At 40.0% G+C, this 21,420-nt stretch overlaps 1 protein-coding gene across 1 annotated transcript in view; it reads left to right on the top strand.

Annotated features, from left to right (window-relative positions):
• Window positions 1-2,387: 2,387 nt before the first annotated feature.
• The window catches only part of EGF (epidermal growth factor), a gene marked incomplete at both ends in the record, with an annotated part of 91,858 nt that continues 72,825 nt past the window's right edge, over window positions 2,388-21,420 (top strand). The window contains one exon of the mRNA XM_079707682.1: window positions 2,388-2,514. Coding sequence (XP_079563808.1) covers window positions 2,388-2,514 — 127 coding nt within the window. The remainder of the gene's footprint in view (window positions 2,515-21,420) is intronic.

The raw sequence follows: 21,420 nt of genomic DNA, 5'->3' as shown, positions 1-21,420 counted from the left end.
GTGGCCTATCACATAGAGCTCTTTAATTAATCAATGAATTAGTTAATTTGACTCAATCCCAGAAACTAAAAGGTATTAGGCAGCTCAAACCCATAAAGTTACAATAGATTTCTAGGCAGCTTTAAAATAAGGAGGTTGTTCATTTGTCCAGGAGAGGTCTAGTTTTATTTAGAAATAAGAATATGGACTTATTAAATATCTCTGGATGTCCTTTCTAGGTGGTAGCCCCTGTCCTATGTATTCGCCATCTGGGCAACCCTAGGTTGTCTCTGAATGAGCTGGGATTGACCTTTAACATGAGTCACTAATCACAGCATCTACCATACCCATGTTGACTCCACCATTTCCTAAGGGGCTTATGCTCAACGTTAATGACCACATTAGCCCAAGTGACATGTAATTCAGAAAGCAAGATTTTTTACAACAAAAATAATATGAGAGATTCAAAATCCAAATAGAATATATTTGTGGGTTATTTCATATTTGTGTTCATGTTATTCTCCTCTCTCTTCTCCACTAACATAGACTGTCCTCTAAGCAAGCTCCTTCTACTGCTGTCACCTGTGACACCCGCAATGCATTTGCTGGAGGGGAAGCTCATTAACAAGGTTAGTAACTCAGTGCAGGGTATTTGTAGGACATTCATTCTGAGTCTTGAGTCTGAGTCCAGAAAGCAATGGAATATTCCACGTATTCCCCCCTCCCCAACCCCGTGACTTCTGCTGCCCCCTAGGGTCTGTTTCTCCTGTAAGGGGTCAGAGCTGCCTGGCAGAGGCTGGCTGAAATCAGAGGAATCCTGACTTTAGCTGTTTCAGAAAAGTGACCCAGTATTTGAAAATGACGAGAACATAATTAAACATGAGTAAAAGGCTTGGAGTCGTTCCCGTTCTCCATAAGGGGTGTTCACCAGCGTGACTGTTATTTTTGTGACTATCGCTTTATCTACATTTTGACTAGCACTGGGAACACTACCTCTGGGCAACTTAAATGAAAGCTTGTTTTCCAGGATGAAATAAATTGGCAGAAATTTCCATTGTTCATCAAATCTGGTGTAAATGGTTTGCCTGAGATGGATATTTCTGGGTCCTGGGTGCACTCCTGAAGAAATAACTGCTGCTGTTCCAAGTAGAAAGTGGTCGAGGAGACAGCTATTCCACACTTGCAGCTTTTATTTTTTATCACTGAGATGTGAAAAGATAGCCTAAACTATCTGAGAAGGAACAGCATTCAGCTATGCTGGATTTCCAATGCTTCCCAGATTTTGTGCTATTAGCTTATTTTTTCCAACACTGCTCTATGATAACAATCCCCTCCTTTCCCTGCACTCCTGGCCCCTCACGATGTTTTATTATGGTCCTGCTGAAAGAAAAGGTGTCTGTGCATACTGTAGCTCTTCATCTGGCGTCAGGGATTTCCCTTTGATTTGGAAAGAATAATCTTTCAAATTCCGCTATAAAATATACAGGAGGGAGAAAGATTAAGCTCCAGGAATGTGCACTGGTGTTGACATTCATTCAAATAATGAGCTGAAGGTCATTTTTCTTTAATATTGCTCAGGTGAGTGATCAATTGCTCTAAACTCTGCATTATCAGCAGTGCTGTTCACCACTGATTTATACAACGTGGTTTAACTTTGTCTCCATCCTTCCAGATATTCAAACGTAGCCAATATTCAGCAGGTACCTCCAAGACATCACTAGCAACTCCCCAGCCCCCTCCTTGCTCTCCCCCTGGTTCTGCCCGGAATGTTTATGGTGAATAGCCAGCTATCTCCTCCTTGGCAACCGTCCATGCTTTCCTGTAGCTGGAATTGCCCACATTCGCATTTGCAAACAGAGGCTCACTCAAGTGTTGCTAAAGGAGAGGGGTGGAGCCGAAAAGCTTTAAAAAGGAAAGGGGAGTCACTCTACTTTTCCAAAAGAGAAACCGTGTTTGGGGAGGAATCGTATGTCCATATTTCTTCTTTCAGCCTCATGAAGGGTCGTGGTTGGAACTTTCCACCAGTTCTTTCCTTTTTTTTTTTTCCTCTCTCTAGCCTTGGCCCTGCTGCTTTGCCTGTCACAGTGAAGTCCGCGGCAGGCCTCCAGTGCATGGCTGTTAAACTCTGCGAAATTTGTCATAAGCGTGTCAGGTATTTCTTACCGGCTTCCCAAAAACTTAGATAAAGAAATCTTTCCCTGGAGTGTCCCCTTCAGGCTGCATTTTGACGCTGTCTTGAGTTGAAGGAGAAGGAGCTCGAGGGCAACAGGGCAGCAGAGGAAAAGATGCCCCAGGGCTGCAGGCCAACCTGGGTGGACGCGCTGGGGGTCAGACATACCCACCTTGCTTGGGCTATGCTCAAGCGGAGTCAACTTATTTTCTATTGAGAGTTCAAGCCCGTCAAGATTATGCTGCTGTTCCTTATCCTTCTGTTGCCGGTAGTTTTTAAATTTAGTTTTGTTAGCCTCTCAGCACTGCAGCGCTGGAGCTGTCCTGAAGGCTCTCCCTCGGGAAATGGGAATTCTACTTGTGTGGGTAAGTAATTCCATCAAAAGGAGTTCCGTCTTCCCGGGAACTGCCCTCAGATACCTGTTCATTCCGTCTTGCATACTTGGACAATTTTTTTGTTTTTTTGGTTTGTCTTTGGGTGTGTATATTTGCTTCCTTTTTGTTTTCTAATGCTGGCTGTTAGAGCTAATCTGCTACTAACTATAAAAATTCACAGCTCTCAAATTGTTCTTCTGTGTGTGAGTGAATAGGTCTTATTTTTAACTAGCTGAGCATTTCACATAAACCTCCGTCTTGATTCTGACATGAGGAGTGATTAAATACTTAGTTGATTAGCTTTATACGGGAAACTGGGGAAACAGATGGATTTTTTTTTTTTTTTTTTTGAGACTGTCTCTAAGCCATGAATAAAAAAATATCCTCCTTCGGATAAATTTGTTTAAGAACTCAGAGACTGCTAACACCCAGTGAAAAATGGGAAGGGAATTGGGCACAAAAGTGATTCTATCATTGTCAAAGTTAAGCTAAGGTTCAAGTTAAACCTCCTCCCATCCTCCCTCACTGCTGTTTCTGAAGCTCTGACGCAGCTCCAGGTTTTAGTAACAGGTGCATTGTAATTTTGGGAACTGCTAAGAAATGCTAATATGCCACAACCCCTCCCATATTAAATGAGTTTTTAATCAAGAGTCAGTGGGAATTCTACTGAATGTAAAATAGCAATCCTGAGTAAGGACTTTGGCTGAAAAAATGTCTCTTCCCCCGCCCCCTCCTCGATTCATTTAATTTAATCCTTGGGTGGGTCTCCAACCTGCTGCTCAAACGAGTTAGACATTTCCATCCATTACAGACCATGAACTGCCCTGATATTCCTTTCTTGGCATTTTGCCCTTCTGAGAAGAGGGCTAGCTCCCCAAAAGAGGTAGATTGAAGGAAATACAGTAAATTTTCCAGAAGAGAAGCCTCTGGAATATAGCATGAAATAGTGGGAATAAAGGGAACACTTCTGAGGCAAACAGCTGTTGTTGGGCTCCTGTCCTGGCCGTCCCATAAAGGAAGTTACCAGTGAGGAAGTCAGGGACCTGTCACCAGGCAGCATTTACTGGAACAGGTGAGCAGAGCCCTAGGGTACTGGAAGGAAAGACTGCGTTCTAGTTATCTCCATGTCCTCAGCACCTAGAACATTTCTGCTCTCGTAGTATATGCTCAATAAATTCTTGCTGAATGAATAGAGTGTGTTTCCCTGGTCTGCTAATCAAGGCCCTGAAGAATAGTAATGAAAAGGGAATGACAAAAGACAAAAATGACCTCATGAGCCTGTTACACAGCTGTTGGGGACATAGCTTTCCACATAGTCATGTCGAGTGGACTGGACTGCTTTGGGGTGGAAGTAGTTGGCAAGTGACCAGAGTCAGGCACTGCCATCTGCATGGGATGAGGAGAGATAGTGGGAGCCTCTCAAGAAGCAGAACCTGAGAGAGCAAAAATAGTACGAAAATGAACTTTTACTCATGGCTTTAGAGTCTCAGGGAACACCTCGATCCCTGCTAGCAAGTGAGTCTGCACCTCAGGCTTCTTGCCCCCCCGCTGCCAGTGGCTCAGAAGTGCCTTCACTGAGGCTGGTTGAAGAAATAAACTTGAAGCCCAGAATAGAGACAATGAGTTAGGGGGACTGTGTCACGGAGTGGAAGGAACAGAGGTTTTAGAAGCAAACATACCTCATTTCAAATCCATGCTACCTACTTAATACTTGAGCTACAGTAGAATATTGCTGAAAAATAATAATGCCCCCTTTCAGAATTGTGTGGATTCCATGAGATAACACGGGAAATGCACCTGCCACGGAGGCTAGCAGATTGTGCTCAATAAAATTCCTCTGGGCTCCATATCTTGGCTAAATCTCTTTGATCAAATCCTATCACAAAATGCCTTACTTGAACACTGCAGTGACATGGCACAGACCCCACGGAGGGTGGAATGTCTGGATGCCACTTTGTGACTCTGTCTCTTTGCTCCCTTGTTCCTTGCAAGTCACAGGTTTAAAGCCCTTACTTGATACTCCACGTCTCCTGTTAGCTGATAACTGCCTGGGTCACACCCTATGCCCCATGCATTTCAGAGGATAGTATTTCTCCTCTCTAAATAGATATGGTGCCATCATCTATTTTTCCTCTAATTAAGTTCTACTTGCCTTATTCCTTGCCCCTGGCATTGAGACAGACCACCTGTAGCCAGCCTGACCCAGCAGGAAGAATGCTTTGTGGTCTGATTCAGGTAACTTTATGCAACGTTATGCAACGTCGTCTTGCATGTGACTGTGAACCAGAGAAAACAAGTGATAACAACACAGAACTGGGTTTTCTTCATTTCTTCCCTCCCCTACACCTCCTGCTTTTTTTTTTTTTTTAAATCAACTGTGTATTCTGTTTGCTTCTGTTTGAACTACAGTACATAAGGAGAGCAGTAAGGAAAACTGCTGGCCAGGGGCTTCTGAACTTTCAAGCCTATTTGCCCTGGAGGAGAAATAGCAGTTGAAAAGGAACTGTTCCTGTTTTATATCTGTACCTGCGTTATTTATATGAACTTTCCTGGTAAATAGAGTGAAGAAGAAGTACAGGTCAAGCCTCAGAGAGCTGGCTGCAGGCTGGATCCTAGGGCACTAGTTAGCCAAGTGGGGAGATCACTTTTAGCAGCAAACAGTGAAATCACTGATTTCAGCACTGGTTAAGGCTTGGTCAGCTTCCCAGTCAAGTGCAAACCAGAGGAACTCCATGATCAAAATCTTGTTTGTTTTTTCAGCCAGAGTTACGCAAAAGCTTTTTCAAAAAAATCTAACTGCAAAGAAATTACAGGAATGATCTTTTATGCATGCCACGTGAATAAAAGCATCACCTAAATACTCAGTGGTTTGTGGTCTTTGAGGGGTAGTAGAGCTTAGTGGTAAAGAGCTTAAATTTTGGAAACTGCCTGCCTGGGTTCAAATCCCAGTTCTGCTGCTTGTGAACTGTGTGTCATTTCCCTCAGTATCAAATAAAGATAACTCCCCCTCCTCCAAGGATTGTTGTCAGGATTGTGTTAAAGTATTTGTTTTCAATGCTGGCTGTACATTAGAACCACCAATGGGGTTAGCATCCAGTTGGTGTGAGTGAGTCAGAGTCCCTTCTGGAGGTGGAACCTGGGCATTTTTTTCTGTTACTCTCCCTTGGTGATTCCAACAGGCATAATGGGCAGCCTGGGTTTAGGGCCACTGAGTTAATACATGTAAAGTGCACAAAACAGAGCCTGGCATGTAATAAGCACTCAATAAGTCTTAGCTGCTATTAATATTTTTATTGTTGTTAACATTATTTTATTGGTGGGAATAGTAGTAGTATCTTCTAAATATGGCTTAGTTTCTTCTATAATAATTGAATTTCTTTTACACATGGAAAAATGCTACATTGAAAAAACCCAATGACACTTTTATAACATTACAATTTGTAGTCAAAATAATTTCAACATACATAACTTGTATTTCTGTGCTCAAAAGAAATGTTTATTAAAAACACAGAACTGTATCAAACTGGTTTGAGTGAGTGCCCTTGTGGAACTGCAGCTCCAATATTTGCCTTTCTGTGACATCAACTGATAAAAAATTCCACTGTGTGCAAAGTAAGTCTGCTTGTTAGATTTCTTACCAGTAGTGATTTTAGCAACAGCAAAAAACAAGCCACTTGAAAGTATTTAAATTTCTTATGTATTTTTCCTTATGTTTGGAACCAATTTCCCTAAGATTTGTAAAGTTGTTGAGGGCATATAAAGGAATGATAAATTAGTTCTTCAAATGAATTTACTTTTTTGGGCTAGTTGGGGGTTGTCCATTTTATTTGACATTCAATTTAGAAATTGGAAGGCGAGACTTATTTGCTTATTTCAGAGTAGAGCAAATAATTGTTTCCCATCAAAAGTAAATGGACTAGTAATTTGGCTTAAGTAAATTCAGAATCTTACTTTATCATCTACAAATTTGCCTTCATAAAAAATCCATTTGAAATAATTCCTTGTATAGAATAAATGGTTGGGCTTTTTTTTTTTAAACATCAGTAGTCTCCAAACTCCCTTCCATCTGTAAAAAAAAAAGTTAAAATGTGGACATATGCTCCCAAAACATGTTTATTTATCAGTTACTTACATAATATATATACTGATATTATGAACATTATACAACACATAACATTTCGAACATTTTCTTTCCACACAATAATGAACCATCTTACAATCTCTAAGTGGTTACACATCCTACTTGGGAGAGACTGTTTCAGAGAACTAGTAAAATGATGGAATAAGTGCTTCATCCTTCTTCCTTTTAGCTCAGCTCCTTTCACTTAAGCATGAAGAGAAAAGCAAAAAGGTTGCTAATTTTTTTTAAAGTAAAGGGGAATTATTTATAGTGAATGAGTTTTTTCAGAATATGTAATTGTAGAAATAAAAATTGATCTCCCCAGCTGGTTAACTTAGCGCCCCAGGATCCCTCCTGAAGTAGGGTTGCGCTGTAATTCTGCCATAAGGGCCAGAAGAACAGACCACATCCCTAAGAATGGGTTGGAGTTTCATAAATTCCAAAGCTCTATGGCCTGCTGGGGTCATAGTATCTTAGGATTTTAAAATAAAAATGGTCTGTGTCTCCATCTCATGTTCTGGAGGAACTCACTGTCTCCCTCCTCTATCCTGGAGGATTGCTGGGCGGGGACGGTGATGTGGAAGGAAAGGCTCTGTGTCCACTTGGTCCTTCCGCTGAATTATTGACTACTGTGTGCCTTGTTTCCCTCCCGCGCTGTCCCTTTCCCACACTCCATTACCTCACACCCACACCACCCTGTTTCACTTCTCAGAAGAGCCAGTGCCTTGGGCTGTGAGGGTACAAACTTTAACTGAAGGCTTGGGGCAAAAAAAAGAGTGATGGTTGGGGCTTCCCTGGTGGCACAGTGGTTGAGAGTCAGCCTGCCAATGCAGGGGACACGGGTTCGTGCCCTGGTCCGGGAAGATCCCACATGCCGCGGAGCGGCTGGGCCCATGAGCCATGGCCTCTGAGCCTGAGCGTCCGGAGCCTGTGCTCCGCAACGGCAGAAGCCACAACAGTGAGAGGCCCGCGTACCGCAAAAAAAAAAAAAAAAACCCCAAAACGTCACGGTCACGTCCTGATCCAGCACATCAAACAACTAGAACAAAATGTTTTTCATTCTTGTACTTAAAAGTTAAATAATTGTTTTGTGTGGAAAAGCCTTACCCACCATCCTCTCTTGAGCGCCAGCTTCTCGCCACATTTAGCCACCCCTGTTTCTCTCTCAGTGACCTTGATCTACACCTAGTCCTCTTTTTCTCGGCCTCCTTCATCTGTTTCAGGCAACCATTGTAGATTTATTCCTCCTCCAATTCTGTTTGCTTGATCATATCCTAGGCCTCTCTTTATAAATAATAATTTAAAAACCTTAAAAAATTTCTAAATAGTACACTGGAGTGTTTTAATAAAAACAAAACAGTTGTTTCTCAGAAGAGAAATTCTGGCCACAGGTTAAACCAATCTTTTCGCTTGTCTTTCCACAATGGGGGAGTGTTAAGTTTGAGACAGAAGAGAAGACCAGGTGGTGGGAATGCCACGTGAAGCGGAGACTTTTCCTGAACTCTCAGGGCTGCAGAGTTCCAGGGTTAGGGGAGCCCTTTCTCTGGCCCAGTGGACACAGGTCAGAAGTGAGGTAGGGCACTGCCTTGAAAAGAGACCTTCATAAGTCTGGTCTTGGCCAGCCATTGTAAGGTGGGTTGTTCTTCTTTTCTATTAATCACTAGTCATTAAAGAAGATCTGATTAAAAGTTAAAGATTGATCTCCCTTGCGCTGAGGAAAATGAGCAAAAGGCCAGTCCCACGTTTCAGGTGAAATAGTAGAATGAGTGGCAGGTAGGAGGGACTGTCTTCCACAAGCACTGTGACTCCACAGTGATGTGGCCGGAATGGGAGGAGGACGGATGAGAGCCACCAGTGGGTGAAGATGAGAGAGGCAGAATATTCCCCAGTCAGTGGTCTGTTATTAAGAGAATCAAATTGTTTGGATTACAAAGCAATTACGATGTCTCCTCTCTTATTTTTATCATTGACTCGTAGATTCTATTGTACTAATTTATTTAGATTAATTTATATATTGTCTCTTAATCCAGACGGTTAAAAAATCAAACATTAGACCTCAGATGAAAGGAAACAGAAATTCCTTACCTGGGAAACTCGTCTTCTAAAATCTATTCAACATTCTTAACCTTTTAGTCACTTTGATTATAGTGGAGAAAAATCAAAAAGAAACTAGTGACTTTCCAATATGTGTAAATTGCCTGATCTAAGCTATTTCAGCAATTACTTTAATGAAATAGTTTTGCAAACCTGTTCTGAGGAAAAAAATTAAAGACTCAGTAGCTAGCCGCAATAGCTGGAGAACGTTTCCAGAATGTCCAGGTCAGTTTTAAACAATGTACTTTCTTTCAAGAAATTTCTCAGTATTTTTCAAGAAATTCTCAAATTCCACAAAGCAGTTTAGTGTTTAGTTAAGTTTTAGTAATAACTCCAAATTTGAGCAATCCTAGAGCTAGGGAACAAAATGTTAGTTTCACTGTGTTATAGTTTCTAATGTTAGAATTAACTTTAAGAAAGAACCAGGAACAAAAACAACAGCAACAAAGAAAACCTTGAGCATTGAAACATAATTGTCCCCACTATCTATTTACTTCTTGCCTACAGGTGAATACTTTCATCCAGAACGCTAAAACTACTCACCATGAAGGGAGTATTACCTGGATATTAGGTGAACCAGGAATGCAGAATTATTTTGTAAGGATTCTTTATTAACAATAACGTTAATACAAATATTAGCTTTGGGGCTTCCCTGGTGGCACAGTGGTTGAGAGTCCGCCGGCCGATGCAGGGGACACGGGTTCGTGCCCCGGTCCGGGAAGATCCCACCTGCTGCGGAGCAGCTAGGCCCATGAGCCGTGGCTGCTGAGCCTGCGGGTCTGGAGCTTGTGCTCCACAACGGGAGAGGCCACAACAGTGAGAGGCCTGTGTACCGCAAAAACAAACAAACAAACAAACAAAATATTAGCTTTGCATACCATCACTCCAGTCATGTCCCCAGCTGTCCCATTTGCTGGGACCCACAACAAGAAGATGACTGAGATCCAGGCCTGAAAGGATGTGTAATGTTTTTGTCAGGTATAGAGGAAAAAATTACATTAAACAGAGAAGACCTTTATACTTCTTGAAAGATCTAGCCATATCTGAAAACACATTGTATTTTATATGGCCAATGTAACTAACCTCTGAGGGCAGTTGTGGAATAATACATGTAAATACATGTATGTCTGTCTTTAGGAGATCTTTTCCTTAACGTTATCATTCAAAACTTTCCTTTGATGCTGGAAATTAGTTAATGTATAGAAACTTCAGTCATTTTAGCCAAATGCAAGGCAGGAACTTCTGCTCTCATCACCTCTTGACCTTTCTAAGTCCGAAGTTTGAATTGTTGTGTGCATCTCTTTTCACTTATGACCTTGATTTTCATGTTCTCCCAAGCCTGGCCATGCTAATGTCGCTCAGTGTCTGGATTTCCCAAGTATTTCCCAGGATACTTAGTACACTGGAGTTTGTGTGAGAATGACAGTGATTCATGGTGGGCACTGATTTATTTGCAAAGTACCCTCCAGTGTAGGATAGACGAAACCTTTCAGAGAAAGGCACTACCTTCTTCCTCCATTCCGAGACACCTATCAGGGTGCTACGGATTAGCTTTGTGTGTAGTAAGTGGATTTCATTCATGGGGTGGTTCTTTTTGTGGGTAGTTTGTTGCTAGGATAGACAGACAGTCCTAACAACTTCATGGCAGCTGTCTTGTTCTTTAGCACATGGTGTGTCTGTTGAGAAATAGTATTTTATTTTGTTCACTTCAATGCTTTTCTGGTTAAAATTTCAGAAGCTTGAAGAAGGATCTTTCTTCTTCCATGAGCTATCCTTGTATAAACAGGTGAAAGATGGAAGACCCCATCAAACACAACACTGTCATAACATATGGCTGTTGACACGAATCCTCTGCATTTTGGGTCCTTCCCTTATGAGGTTTCAAAACATGCCTAGAGGTAGAAGCTACCAGGGATCTTCTGGTGTTTTTTTCCCTTCCCCCTGAAGCATGCAATTGTTCTGTTTACTACAGGAATTTAATCTTTCCTTGGTTTGCAAGGAAATTGCAAATGTTACTATCATTAATGTTAATTTACCCGGTGTGTGGAAATGTATATCTTTTTGATTGAGGCAATGTTGTTGAGAATTTTAAAAGCTCTAAGTGGATCAAAAGTCTTATTATTTTTTGGGAAACATTTGAAAAATTTCTGAAAGTTTTATATTTCTTGGCTATTCTAATGAATCATGGCAAAAATTTCACCTAAGAGGAAAAAAATAAGGTATGTGAAGAAAACTTTCCATTGTGAATCTTAATGCATTTGTAAAGTACCCAGTAATGCTCATCAGAGGATGAATGGAGACTGTCTTTCAACATTGATGTGTTATCTTCTGGAACAGAAAGCTAAATAGAAGCACCTTTTGCATGGTTATCCCTCTTTAATGCAGACTGTGTTGATGCATATAAAATGACCAGGTTTTATTCCTTCCAATAGACGAATAAAATGCCATTTTTCAAACAGAGGATATATTTTTAGACAGAGTGAATTGTGGTTGGTGCTTTACACGAGTGGATTGATCTTGTCCCAGGAAAAACTGGAGCTGTTTTGGAGAGGTGGTGGTTCCAGTGTCGCACTTCCTTGTTGCCTTGCTTTGCATGAAGGAGTCCTCTCACGCCTAGTCAGTGCACTATGCCTGGCAGGTTCTGATAGGCCTTAGCTGTTGAAATGGACAAAGTCCAGTTATGTAGCTGATATGAGCTGCTAATACTTACCTCACAGGATTGTTACGAAGACTAAATAAATTTATTCGTATAAGGTGCTTAGGATCTTGCCTGACACACAGTGAGTTCTCAGTAAATATTAGCTATTACTCTACCAAATACCATAGCTAAGACATATTAGAAACACCTTTGCTTTGTGTAATTTTTCTAATACCTGTTTCTTCAGATTTTCAACAGTTCTTAGAGAAACCTGAAGTTGGTTTCTTGGCATGAGCCAAGTCCTAACAATCATCTAGGGTATTCTCTGTGATTTGTTACTATCCTTGATGATAAAGTAGGGTACAAAATCCCCAATTAATTAATTTTTCTAAGTAATTATTCTTAGAGTTTGTCACATTTGCCTTCAACATTCCAAGAAACTTATATGAAGTATTTTTCTCTGTATTTATATAGCAATGCCTACAGCTAGGGCCCAGAAATTAGCACTGGTCAGGGTGGTATAATAAGAACAATGGAATTGGACTCAGGAAACATCTAAGTTCCAACACTTCTTCATTTTCTTTTCTTTCTGTCTGTTCATCTAGAAACGTTCAAAATTCAGTATCTATAGGCAAATATTTGTTTAGCCTTGCAATATGAGGAACATGATTGTAAAGGTAGGAAAAGGAGAAGATAATTGTGTTGGTTATAAATGAGACCAACACCAAATTTTGTACATTAAAAATTTTTTTACAGATTTAATCAATTGATTAATTTTGTAGACTTCTTTCAGGAGTTGAGTTTTTGGTGTCACTTGGGGCAGGTTTTTTGCTTTAGGTTATTGTTTTATTTCCTTTATTAGAGCTCATAATGACACATTATTGATTTGGTATTTTAAGTTTAGAGAAGCAGAGAGATGGAAACATTTCACAGAAAATAGGGGTTAAGATGAATAACATCTATTTATGAATTTACCACAAGCTTAGGATTCTTTCAAAAATGCAGCAAACAATGAAACTATTGAATTCTGTAAGACAGGCAGGTTAGGAATTGATAAATGTTAGATTAGAAAGGATCTTCATAAATCATCCAGCCCAACTGCCTCATGTTACAGATGAGAGGTTGAAATCCAGAGGAATGAACTAACTCACCAGGTTCCTAAGAGAACTGGAATTCAGGACCCTCAACTCATTTTACAATATATACCAAGCACATGTTACCTCCCACAATTGATGTTGAAAACCCATCAATGTAATGATTTTATTACTTCTTTCGATTGAAAAGTATTAATAATGTTAAGTTAGTGTAAGGAAAGTCTGTTACTAGCTCTCTATGTTGAAAGCGCTTTGAAAGCAGGACTGAGATTTCCTTTTATAAATACACCAATTATACCAATGAATTAATTCAAATCAATTCAACAAATATTTATTGAACATCAGTTATGTGTTTGGACTGACAGTGATGACATCACTGATCCAGATGCCCAGGGTATCCTGAGGGACAGTGAGGTTCTCAGCTTAGAGGGCGAGGTGTGGGTGGGCCGCAGTTTACCTGATGCCTTATGGACCATATTAGTTGGTTTTATCAAAGCTAACTCTTACAAAATCTAACAAGTGACTTAAAAACCCTCCTGAAAAGGAGGTAAAGATGGCAGACAATGCTAATAATGCAAGCCCAAGAAGATAATGAGGAAAGAACAGCACTGACCCCTTATTCTTAGAATGAGCTCTTTGTTGGCTGCATAAGGGATAAAAACATTTAGATTTGACAAAAAGGAGAAATTAACAAGAAGGAAGCCTGAAAAATGGATTTATGCTTACTACTATTATTAGTGATAAATCTCGAAACAAGTGAAAATTTGCCTCAAAATGTTAGCTAATGAAGCCATCAGGACAAGCAAGATGTTTAAGAATAAGTATCCAGAATGTGAAGATTAACTCTTTATGATTTTCACAGTTGTGTTCAAAGTTATGATATGCAAGACTACATACCATAAGCTTACTGATAAAAAGTTAGAAGGCTCCCTTGAGGTTTCTGACATTACAGCAAAAATGGTAAAGCCTTTATAAGTTGAAATATGCAATAACAAAATTTTTGTGACTGTTGCCTAAGTTTTTTAGTCATTAGGGCTAATGTGGTCTCTGGCAATAGGAGTTATAATCATCAATGTAAAAATAAACTCCCCTCACAAGTCTGGACTGCCAAAAAAAAAAAGGTAAAACCTCACACTATTAGTGAAATACTTGTCTTCCTCCTCCTTGCTGTGGTAGAACATGCCTAAAGTAATACATGGAAAACCACATGGCAACAGATTAAATGTGTTCTTTTGTCAGCAAATACTACTGAAAACTTCACAGAAGGCATTACTGAAATTTTAAAGAAGTAAGTATTAGAAAAATTATACAGTTTGAGTGAGAGTAAAGGCGTTTCTGCTATATCTCAGCTTATGGTATTTTCTAGAGACTAAGAGTGAACATTTACTGAGAACTCACTATATGTAAGGGAAAATTCTAAGGTCTTGGCATGAATTAGTCTTCATAATAATCCTATAAAGTACTATTATCATTTCCATTTCCAAGATGAAGGAACCTATTCAGAGAGGTTAAGTAATGAGCTGAAAGTCACACAGCTATTATAACTAATAGTGGAGCCAATAAAGAGTCAACATGGGTATTCTGTCTCCAGTGCCAGGGATCTTAGCCACTCTTGTATTTGCCTCTCTGTTTCAACAATGAAATGCACAAAGAACTGAGATACTTTTTTATAAGCCAATAAAAGAAAGATGCATCAGAGAAGAAATTTTCTCAGTAGTCAATGACTTCTTTATATATTAACAAATATATTGTGAAAAAAAATAGTACGCATGTACTCAGTGGCAATGGAGCCACTGCATTTACTGGAACATCAACAAAAAGCATTCTTGGGTGAGGTGACAGCAGACCCTACAGTATAGTCTCCACAGTTTCACAGGGAATCAGGGCAGCAAAATCACTGAAACTGGAATTGCACAAAGTGCAGTGGGGCATCACTGATGTCATTATTTCTATAAAAACAAGACTAAACTAGATTCTTTGTAATACTTTGTGTTGAATGGGGAATAACCATGAAAATATTTGTCCCACGTGCTTCCTGCAGAGTATCTGGAAGCAAAGCACTTATGACAATGATCAAATGTTACATATTTTTCTTTTTAAAAAGGGAGAAGTATTTCAAATTTTTTTACCTTTTCTGTGATGATAAATTGGTGTCAGTGGTATGCTACTCAAAAAGTAACTAAAACAACAGAACTTTATCCCTTTCAGTTAAAGATGACATTCTAACAACGAGTGAGAAAGTGACTTGCTGATTGTAGGAAATTTATGATGAAGAGAGTGGTTTGAAAACTGATGATGTTGGAAATGTTTCTATTGTCATGTGATTTGGTTGTTGAATCAATGTCAGTATGTCACTTATTAAAAACTCTCTCTTATCTACCTCAGGGCCTTTGCACTGGCTCTTCTTTCTGGTTGGAAGGCTCTTACCCCACATATCTACTTGGCCCACCCTGCTCTTCTGTCTTTTCTCAATGTCACTTCCCCCATGAGACCTTCTCTGACCACAGTTCTAACCTGCTCCACCCATCCTGTTACTGCCCACCCCTCTTTTTCTTTTTCTTTCTTTTTTTCTTCTGTGACACCTATCTGACCTCTGGTACACAGTGCAATTTACTGATTTACTCTGAAGAAACAAAAAAACAAAACAAAACAAAAAACCTCTCGTGTCTGCATTCTTAAAAAAAAATCCTGTAAACAGAGTTTTCCCAACTGTTTTTAAAACTTATAAATTAAGAATTTTTGTCCTTTCAATTCCACTTGCTAAAAATATAAAATGCCACACCTTGTTAGTTTGCGTTTACTGATTAAAATACAGGAAGGCAGAAATTTGCTAGTCTAATTCAATAAAATTTGTGAATAATTGATAGATGTAATTTAAAAACATATTTTGTGATTTTGTAAATATAGCCAATGAAGCATTTCTTGTATTTGATATAGATACAATTGTGAAATATCTATTTTGTCTGTGACCGTTATCAAAGACTAAATATCAAAACATATTGAACTTTAAACCAAAATTTTAACTCCTATATTAAATTCAATCTTTTCAATAGATGCAAATGAATGTTGCATAAACTCATTTTTTTTTTTTTTTTTTTTGTGGTACACGGGCCTCTCACTGCTGTGGCCTCTCCCGTTGCGGAGCACAGGCTCCGGACGCGCAGGCTCAGCGGCCATGGCTCACGGGCCCAGCCACTCCGCGGCATGTGGGATCTTCCCGGACCGGGGCACGAAGCCGTGTCCCCTGCATCGGCAGGCGGACTCTCAACCACTGCGCCACCAGGGAAGTCCCTGCATAAACTCAGTTTTTAACATGCAGAGGGACTTTTGAGGCTGTGTGACATCTGCAACTGGAAATGTCCAGCAGAAAGTAGAAAATACAGAGGCAAAACTCAGAGGACAGTTCAAGATAGTGATTTCCATGTGTGTGTATGTGTGTGTGTGTGTGTGTTTGTGAGAAACATCTGGAAAAAAATTTTAATGTTGGGGAATGCATTTTAGTATGGTAACATTAATCTTTAAATAAAATTGAGCATAATTTATGCTGACAAGCTGAGGGATAAACATGCTTACTTAAGATGAAGGATTACCTACAGCACAGGAACCTTCTGCCAGCATTCACTGTTCTGCAAAACTGCATTATTATGAGTTTTTAAAAAGTTATAGTGAGGAATTCCCTGGCAGTCCAGTGGACTCTGCACTTTCACTGCAGAGGGCACGGGTTCGATGCCTGGTCGGGGAACTAAGGTCCCAAGTACAGCACGGCCAAAAAAAAAAGTGATAGTGAGCTGTGGTATAAGCTGAGTGATAGACACATAAATTAATGGAACAGACAAGAAAGTCCAGAAATAGACTTACATAAATATGGTCATTTGATCTTTGACAAAGGTGCAGAAGCAATTCAATAGAGAAAGGATAGTCTTTTCAACGTATGAGGTTGGATCAATTAGACATCCACGAGCAAAATAATCTCAACCTAAACCACACACCTTATACAAAGATTAACTCAAAATAGATTATAGATCTAAATTTAAGATGTAAAAGTTTAAAGCTTTTAGGAGAAAACATAGAAATCTTTATGTCCTGGAGTTGAGTTCTTAGAAATGACACCAAAAACATGATATACAAAGGAAAAAAATTATAAATTGTACCTCATCAAAATGGAAACTTTTGCTCTGCCATAGACAATGTCAAGAGGATGGAAACACAAGCTGTGTGCTGGAAGAAAACATTTGCAAAGCAGGTATCTGACAAAGGACTTGTATCCAACATATATTTTTTAAAAACCTTTCAAATACAATAATGAGAAAATAAATAACCAGTTTAAAATGGGCAAAGGATTTAAACAGATACATTCAACAAAAGGATATAAGGATAATAAATAAATCCATGAAAAGATGTTCACCATTGTTAACTGTTTTAGGCTGAATATGGCCCCCAAATATATCTATGTCTTCATTCCTGGAACTTGTGAATGTGACCTTACATGGCAAAAGGGACTTCACATATGTGATCTTGAAATGGGGTGATTATCCTGGATTATCTAGGTGAATCCTAAATGTACTCACCAGCATCCTTAAGAGAGGGAGGCCAGAATGTCAAAGGAGAAAGAAGACGATGGAAACAGAGAGACATTTGAAGATGATACACTGCTGGCTTTGAAGATGGAGAAAAAGGGGCCATGAGTCAAGGAACCCAGGGAATACATTATATATGGGATGCAACATATTATAGAATTAGATATAAAAATATCCAGGTGATGTAGTTATAGGAATCCACTGAAAGAGACCCACTTTCTAATTAGTTCCTGGAACATGGATGGATGCAGAGAATCCAGCCTTTTGGTCAGCTTCCTGAAGTGGGTTCCTTGACGGAGCTGAACTACAAGACGCTAAACAATGAGTTCCTGATGAATTCAGTTTGGGATAAGCATGATGTTCAAAAGCTAAATCTGTGATCAGAAAGACATGGCTTTAAACCCCCAGTTGGTTATGTATTGGACATGTGACTTGTAGCAAGTTAATGGCTCTAAACTTCAGTTTCTTTTTCTGTAAAATGAAGATGCCGGGAGCATCTACCTCCTAACGTTACCCAATTAAATCAAATAATGCATTTAATGTGCTACCCCAGAGAACACTCAAAATGTTGGCTGTTACTATTCTGATGGTATTTACCACCCACCTTCTTGGAGAATCAAAGTGTGTAATAGCACATTAAAGACTCTGAGTGGCTCTGTTGAAAAGAACAAGTTTAATTTTCTAGAACTTGCTAGCCTCAGTTACTATCCTGAGCACCTGGTAATGGATTTTCTTTAGCTTGATAATGAGAATGTGGCTGAGGGTCAGGAAGGGGCTATTTTTTGCTCCAGATGACTCATTTCTACCACCACTCAGGGACTAGGGTGGCAATCTTCACATTTTTCAGAGCTTTCCTTGCAGAATTAAGATTTTGTAACTGAGCAGGACCCTACGGGGCCGTCCCACGACAGACCCCTCCCCCCTCCCCTCTGCTTCAGCTCCTCTTTGTAGGACCTAGATAACAGTATTGGATGCACATTTCCTGAGTTGTTTTACAGATGCTAATACCCCCACCAAATGGAAGAAATTAACTACTTGATGACCGTGAGCACACAGCACTGCCCCCAGCACACACCTGTTGGAGCTTAAGGATGAATATAGTTAACCCCTGTGACGCCGCCCTGTTACCTCGCCATCAACCAATCAGAGAATTGTGCGCGAGCTGATCACACAGCCTGGGATGCCATTCCCTCACCTTCCTTTAAAAATGCTTTGCTGGTGGCGCAGTGGTTGAGAGTCCACCTGCCGATGCGGGGGACACGGGTTCGTGCCCTTGTCCGAGAAGATCCCACATGCCGCGGAGCGGCTGGGCCCGTGAGCGATGGCTGCTGAGCCTGCGCATCCGGAATGATTTGCTGTAACCCATGGGGGAGTCCAAGGTTTCTGAGCACTGGCTATCCTGGACTCCTTGTATGACTCCCTACAATAAACGCTGCACTTTCCTTCAAATCACAACCTGGTGTCTGTAGAATGGCTTTACTGTGCACAGGTAAGAGGACCCAATTTTGGTTTGGTAGCAGTTTAAGTTCACATCTCCTGGCTCACCTTTCTAGATGTATTATTTCTTATTAAAAAAATTTTATTGACATAGAGTCGATTTACAATGTTGTGTTAATTTCTGCTGTACAGCAAAGTGATTCACTTATATATATTTTTTCATATTCTTTTCCATTATGGTTTACCACAGGATATTGAATATAGTTCCCTGTGCTATACAGTAGGACCCTGTTGTTTATCCATCCTGTATATATATAGTTTGCATCTGTTATTCCCAAACTCCCAATTGTTCCCTCCTGCCTGGCCCCCTGCCCCTTGGCAACCACAAGCCTGTTCTCTATCTCTGTGAGTCTGTTTCTGTTTCATAGATATGTTCATTTGTGTAGTATTTTAGATTCCACATATAAGTGATATCATATGGTATTTGTCTTTCTCTTTCGGACTTACTTTGCTTAGTATGATAATCTCTGGGTTCATCCATGTTGCTGAAAATGGCATGATTTCATTTTTTTATGGCTAATATTCCATTGTATATATGTACCACATCTTCTTTATCCATTTATCTGTTGATAGACATTTAGGTTGTTTCCATGTCTTGGTTATTGTGAATAGTGCTGCTATGAACATAGGGGTGCATGTAGGTTTTTGAGTTATAGTCTTGTGTGGATATATGCCCAGGAGTGGGATTGCTGGATCATATGGTAATTCTATTTTTAGTTTTCTGAGGAACCTCCATACTGTTCTCCATAGTGGCTGCACCAACTTACATTCCCACCACCAGTGTAGGAGGGTTGCCTTTTCTCCATACCCTCTCCAGAATTTGTTATTTGCAGACTTTTTTATTTTACTTTCTGCTTTATAACGAAGTGAATCAGCTATACATATACATATATCCCCATATCTCCTCCCTCTTGTGTCTCACTCCAACCCTCCCTATCCCACCCCTCTAGGTGGTCACAAAGCACCAAGCTGATCTCCCTGTGCTATGTGGCTGCTTCCACTAGCTATCTATTTTACATTTGGTAGTGTATATAAGTCCATGCCACTCTCTCACTTTGTCCCAGCTTACCCTTCCCCTCAAGTCCATTCTCTACATCTGCATCTTTATTCCTGTCCTGCCCCTAGGTTCTTCAGAACCTTTTTTTGTTTGTTTTTTTTTTAGATTCCATATATATGTGTTAGCATATGGTATTTGTTTTTCTCTTTCTGACTTACTTCACTCTGTATGACAGACTCTAGGTCCATCCACCTCACTACAAATAAATAAAGTCCGTTTCTTTTTTTTATGGCTGAGTAATATTCCATTGTATATATGTGCCACATCTTCTTTATCCATTCATCTGTTGATGGACACTTAGGTTGTTTCCATGTCCTGGTTATTGTAAATAGAGCTGCAATGAACATTGTGGTACATGACTTTTTGAATTATGGTTTTCTCTGTGTATGCCCAGTAGTGGGATGGCTGAGTTATATGGTAGTTCTGTTTTTAGTTTTTTAAGGACCCTCCATACTATTCTGCATACTGGCTGTATCAATTTACATTACCACCAACAGTGCAAGAGGGTTCCCTTTTCTCCACACCCTCTCCAGCATTTATTGTTTGTAGATTTTTTGATGATGGCCATTCTGACCGGTGTGAGGTGATACCTCACTGTAGTTTTGATTTGCATTTCTCTAATAATTAGTGATGTTGAGCATTTTTCATGTGCTTTTTGGTCATCTGTATGTCTTTTTTGGAGAAATATCTATTTAGATCTTCTGCCCATTTTTTGATTGGGTTGTTTTGTTATTGAGTTGTATAAACTGTTTGTATTCAATGTATTATTTCTGAGTCACCTGGCTTCTATCTCATCTGTCCTGAATTTTGACCCTAATGAGTAAGCTGAGAAGAAAGCCGTGATTGCTCAAAAAGTAAATGTGTGCCCTTTTAGGAAAAGGAAAAGGAATTGAAAAAAAGAAGATGAGGATAGCCTTTTAGAGTGAAATAAAACTTTCTGCACTTCATAAAACCCAGATATTATTCAAGTCAGCCCCTTGGGAGTTAGGAATAAATGACTCCTATCAGGGGCTTAGGTAGGAGCAGGTAAGGAGGTGTCAGGCTTTCTTACATCAGGCCCGTCAGTTTAAATCTACATTCTTTTCTCATAGTGTCATTGAATCCTGAAAATCCAGAGTTCCATTTTCTCTTTTGTCCTGTGAGCCTTCTTCAGTCTGCTTCCAGATTTAGAGCAGGAAACCTGTGGCGGTGAGGGCCGGTGGCAGTGTTGGCCTGAGAAGACTAAGTGTTGGCATGTCTTGCTAACATGCCTGCCAGTATCCTTGATGTGTAAACCAGGTCCCACGAGCTTTTGCCCCCAAGCCCCAAAGAAGACAGTCAATTTCTCTTCTCATTTCCCTGGGTGGGGCTGCTTCTCCAGACTCAGAGCAGATGAAGGGGTGATGGTTGTGAAATATTCTGTTTCTGCCACCCACATCCCCACCCCTTTCAATCAAAAACTGCTTTTTATAATTGACCTCTGTGCTATGGAGGCCCCAGATCTTCAATGTGCTCCAAACATTCTGGACTCCTTTCTAATTCCTGAAGATCCCCTACTAATCCCCAGGTTGAGAAGTCAGAGGTTCCAATTGATTTGCTGTGACCTGTTTGCTGTCTTTGGGTTTGTATTCCTTAGACATGATGTTTGATTTTCTATGCACTTCCTTCTCACTGAACTGCACCCAAAATAAATGCTGCGGGTTTTGACATGGGAAAGTTTAGCTGTTCAAATGTGCACACCCTGCTGACAAATCCACACATTGTACCACATACCAGTGTTTATAGAGTCTTTGACAGGTTTGAAAAAACACTAACTTATTTATCATTTCCAGTGTCCTACA

The sequence above is a fragment of the Hyperoodon ampullatus genome, assembly GCF_949752795.1.
Source record: "Hyperoodon ampullatus genome assembly, chromosome: 1".
NCBI lineage: Eukaryota > Metazoa > Chordata > Mammalia > Artiodactyla > Ziphiidae > Hyperoodon > Hyperoodon ampullatus.
This window is presented reverse-complemented; position numbering and strand designations above follow the sequence as displayed.